The following is a 3659-nucleotide window of genomic DNA, read 5'->3' on the forward strand; positions in this document are numbered from 1 at the left end:
ACAATTACAGAGATATTCTCAATACAAGGCAATAGAGGGTGCTCCAACTGGCTTTGCCCTAACTGAAGCCAAACTCCATTTCGTTCACACTTAATAGTAGTGTTTTCAAACCATTACTGACCTAGATGATCGGATTATTCAACCCAAGAACTGTTAAAACAACCGTTTTTATTTCACCCTTAACCTAGTTTTTGGCCACGTTGATTTAGTCAGCAACCTGCTGACCTGAACAGTCAAACCTTTAACACGTTTGACCCCGACAACGGCTTTTTATTTTAATTTTTTTAAGTTAAAACATGCCATTCATTCGAATCAAATTGTAAAGCCGCTACTCGAAAACCGGTGGCCAAAACGGTGTCAATTACGGATCGGTTTTCAAAACCTTGATCACGATATAAACGGGTTTATTTTCCTTGGAAGGCTCTGGGTTGTGGTCACATGGATCGATGCCAACTACCCAGCAACTGGAATCAGTGAAAACAGAAAACTGAAAAGTGGGGCCACCTGCTAGGCTGCTATACGTCCAAACTACTACCATTCACCCTTCAACTGTAGAAAACATATCCAAACAACCCCACTCTCAGTCACTCACCGTCACCCCTCCCCTCATATCGGAAATCAGTTTAGTCTAGGCTTACACCGGCTTCCTAGCTAGGGGACAAATTGCATCTCCGACGTACTTTCACGGAGAGACGGAGAGCGTCAACATCAATTGCTTCACGTCAACCCAAGAGAGTTTAGACACAGAGAGAGAAGAAAATAAATGCTACTCGTGGTCGCCACATCTAATCTCCCTACTCTGTTTTCCTTTCTTCTCTCTTTCTCTGATCTCGAAGCTTTTTACTGTTCTGAGTCTTTGTCGCTACTTTCCCTCTCGCTGACCGCCAAAGACAGCATTTCGTCTTGCCCTTCATTTGCAGGGCGGGAAAAACTAGAAATAACATAAAATAATGAACACAGCCAGAACAGAAGAGTTGGATTTCTCATTGGACATTTTTGTTTTGGACTTCGGATTCCTTTTCTTTTGCCATTTAAAATCTCAAATCGGCAAATCCCCTTTTTCTTGTTTAAGTTCAGATGTTAGATCTTTGGTTCGAGGCAAGAGTTGAGCAAAAAGGATCAAAATTCCAGACTACACGAGTTACTTGATTTCCAATGTGAGCACTCTGCTTACACGGATTCGAAGATATAAAAATATCTTCACATACATAGATCACTTTACAGTAAGAGACTAGTCAACTAGAAATCTACAGAATGATCAGATCAACCCACATTACTAATTAACTCCCATATCCTAATCCTACTATTTTTCATCTTCTTTTTTACAAAATTTAAACAGAAAACAGGACCTAGATAACCGATTCACTATTCTGTTTCTCTGGTTCGAGCTCCTTTCACGCCCCCCACTCAGAGCTGAAGATGGTTCCAGGATTTTACACGAGAGCTTCAACTGCGACTGTCATTTCCCTCGGAAGAGTTTTTCGATGGGCAAATGGACTTCTCATGTGATGGGTCGCTCGCAGACCGCGAAAGAAGAGTATGGTCCGAATCTGAGAAACAGAAGGTCAAGAGTTTGTAATGCAATCAAGAGACTAGTAAGTATGCAAAGAATAAGTTCGAAAAAAGGATGAAGCTTTTACAATGTAGACCAGATCTTTACCTTTAGAAGCATTGAACGATCTCTTGCAATGAAGAATAGCGCTCTGGATCCCGTCCTGCTGCTGTAACAGTGAATCATCCCGTCTCCTTGACTGGGACGCCACTGGCTTTATGGCGGCGACCGCCGAAGACGCTGACCGGCTTTTTCCTAGGTGCTTACGAACCACTCGCAAGCCCGCCGGTATATTCACCTGTTTATGAAGCAGGGGCTTGGCATTATTACTCGTGGGTGCCTCGGCCTCCTCTGCTTCTCCGTGATTGTTGTTTGCCGTCGTGGGAGACGACACCGGTGTTTCCATCTTCGTTTCCGCCGCCACCGGCGACGATGCTGCCTTTCCCGAGCCCAAGCTTAGATGTCCAGAAAATCTAATCTTCTCTCCGTACCTCCTCGACACCCTAATGTAGAGCGGCTTGATCATCTTCAGATATTTCTGCACCATATCTTTGGAAAAGCGCTTGTCGTCCGTGGCTGTCTCGTCAGAGTTTTGCTTCTGTTGTTTATTAGCAGAGCTTCTGGAACTACCATCCCTAGTGAACAGGGAAATTATGGGGACCTCTTCGACTTTGAATTTTACAGTAAAAAGTTTGCTGTGGTGATGATTATCCTGCTGCTGCTTCTGTTGCTGTTGTGTATCAGGTTGCTGGTCCTCTGGAGAAGTCATATTGGCCTCATTAGTCTCCGTCTTCTCTGTTGTTGTCGTTGTCGTCGTCGTCGTTGACGTCGGTTTTGGTTTCTTGAAGCCCAACATAAAGACGCGAAACTTGGTAGCCGACTTGAGCAAGGAGACGGGGAACTGATGCTTGGAGTTGGGCTCAGAAGGATTAAAAACAAGAGAGGAGGACTCGAGTGGCACGAGCCTTCCTTTGAAGAAGAGATCATCAGAAGGGGAGAAGGAGAGGTTGGGGTCTGTTGGGTCACCGCTGGAGACAGACGACACTGTGAAGTTGAACTCCCGCTCTCCATCCGTTCCCGCCAAGTCACTGTCATCTTCGTCGCCACCTCCGCCATCTTCATTGTCATCTTCTTCGTCATTGTCGTGGTAATCTCCGCCTTCGCCTTCTTCATCATCAGGCACCGTGAATTCCAAGTCAAAGAAGGGACCTTCGTCGTCATCGTCATCGTCGGTTTCCACTTGCTGGCGCACGGCGGCATCACTAGTTGTGATGCTAGAGGTGGTGGGTGTGTTAGCAGCAGCTGGGCCTCCGCCAGCCAAGCCACTACCTCCACCTCTCCAGTACTTGAGCAAGCTGAAGGCTTCCATGGTTGGGAGAGCCAGAGCAAAAGGAGAACCGAGGACCGAGGGAGTTGGATTTTAGGGCTTTAGAGAGAGAGAGAGGGGTGGTAAAAAGCTAAAGGGGAAAAAGAGAGTTACGTTTAATGGTGCTGGCAGTACTGAATATGGTGTGACAGAGGAACAGAGAGCGTAAGACTTTGGCAGGAGAGAGAGAGAGAGAGAGAGAGAGGGCGGGTGCTCTTATTTTTGTTGTTTCGTCGTTACAGTTTTTTTAGGGTGTGCCGTATTCGTGGTTGCAGGGCAGTCATGTGAGGGGCTTTCTTCGCACGTCAGAGGGAATATCTGTGAGAAAGAGGAGAGAGAGAGAGGGAGGGAGGGGAGCTGTAGAGTGTAGAGGCATGTGGAAGGCAGTATTTCTGGTAGGCTACGAAGGTACAAACTACAGAGTACAGACCATACCCAGTAGTATATGAATGCGTATAGGAGGAGTTGTTTTCTTTTTCTGGGGTATTCGTTCGTCGCAGGAGACTGAGACTGGGAGAGGCGAAGCTTCCAAAAAGATGAGAAGACTGTAATCTCTCTCTCTAAAAAAAAGCAAACAAAGCTGCAGAAGGCTTGCAAACAGTAAACAATCAAAGAGAAACTACTCTCTCTGTCTCTAATCCTCCCGCGAGGAAGAGGAGAAAAGGGCAAATTTTTGGTGTCTCGAGCCACAGCGAGCCCTCGGGTTCGGCAACCGAAAGGAAGCCCCCATATGGCCATATT

The 3659-nt window shown here is 46.3% G+C and overlaps 1 protein-coding gene across 1 annotated transcript; it reads right to left on the reverse strand.

Moving 5' to 3' along the window:
* Window positions 1-1105: 1105 nt before the first annotated feature.
* LOC104593458 (putative membrane-associated kinase regulator 2) lies at window positions 1106-3204 on the reverse strand. Its single transcript, XM_010253302.3, has 2 exons — window positions 1661-3204; window positions 1106-1550 (listed from the first exon to the last, which is right to left on the reverse strand). Exons 1-2 carry the CDS (start codon window positions 2919-2921, stop codon window positions 1447-1449), a joined length of 1365 nt encoding a protein of 454 aa, XP_010251604.1. The 5' UTR covers window positions 2922-3204; the 3' UTR covers window positions 1106-1446.
* Between the last annotated feature and the right edge of the window lie 455 nt (window positions 3205-3659).

This window comes from Nelumbo nucifera, chromosome 7, assembly GCF_055504915.1.
Source record: "Nelumbo nucifera cultivar China Antique chromosome 7, China Antique-T2T, whole genome shotgun sequence".
Taxonomy (NCBI): Eukaryota; Viridiplantae; Streptophyta; class Magnoliopsida; order Proteales; family Nelumbonaceae; genus Nelumbo; species Nelumbo nucifera.

What these genes read in the sequence shown, in the direction of transcription:
- LOC104593458 (XM_010253302.3), bottom strand. Translation starts at nt 2,921, where the DNA reads ATGGAAGCCTTCAGCTTGCTCAAGTACTGGAGAGGTGGAGGTAGTGGC. An exon ending in ATCGTTCAATGCTTCTAAAG is followed by an intron (nt 1,551 to 1,660) that starts GTAAAGATCTGG and finishes TCTGTTTCTCAG; the next exon opens with ATTCGGACCATACTCTTCTT.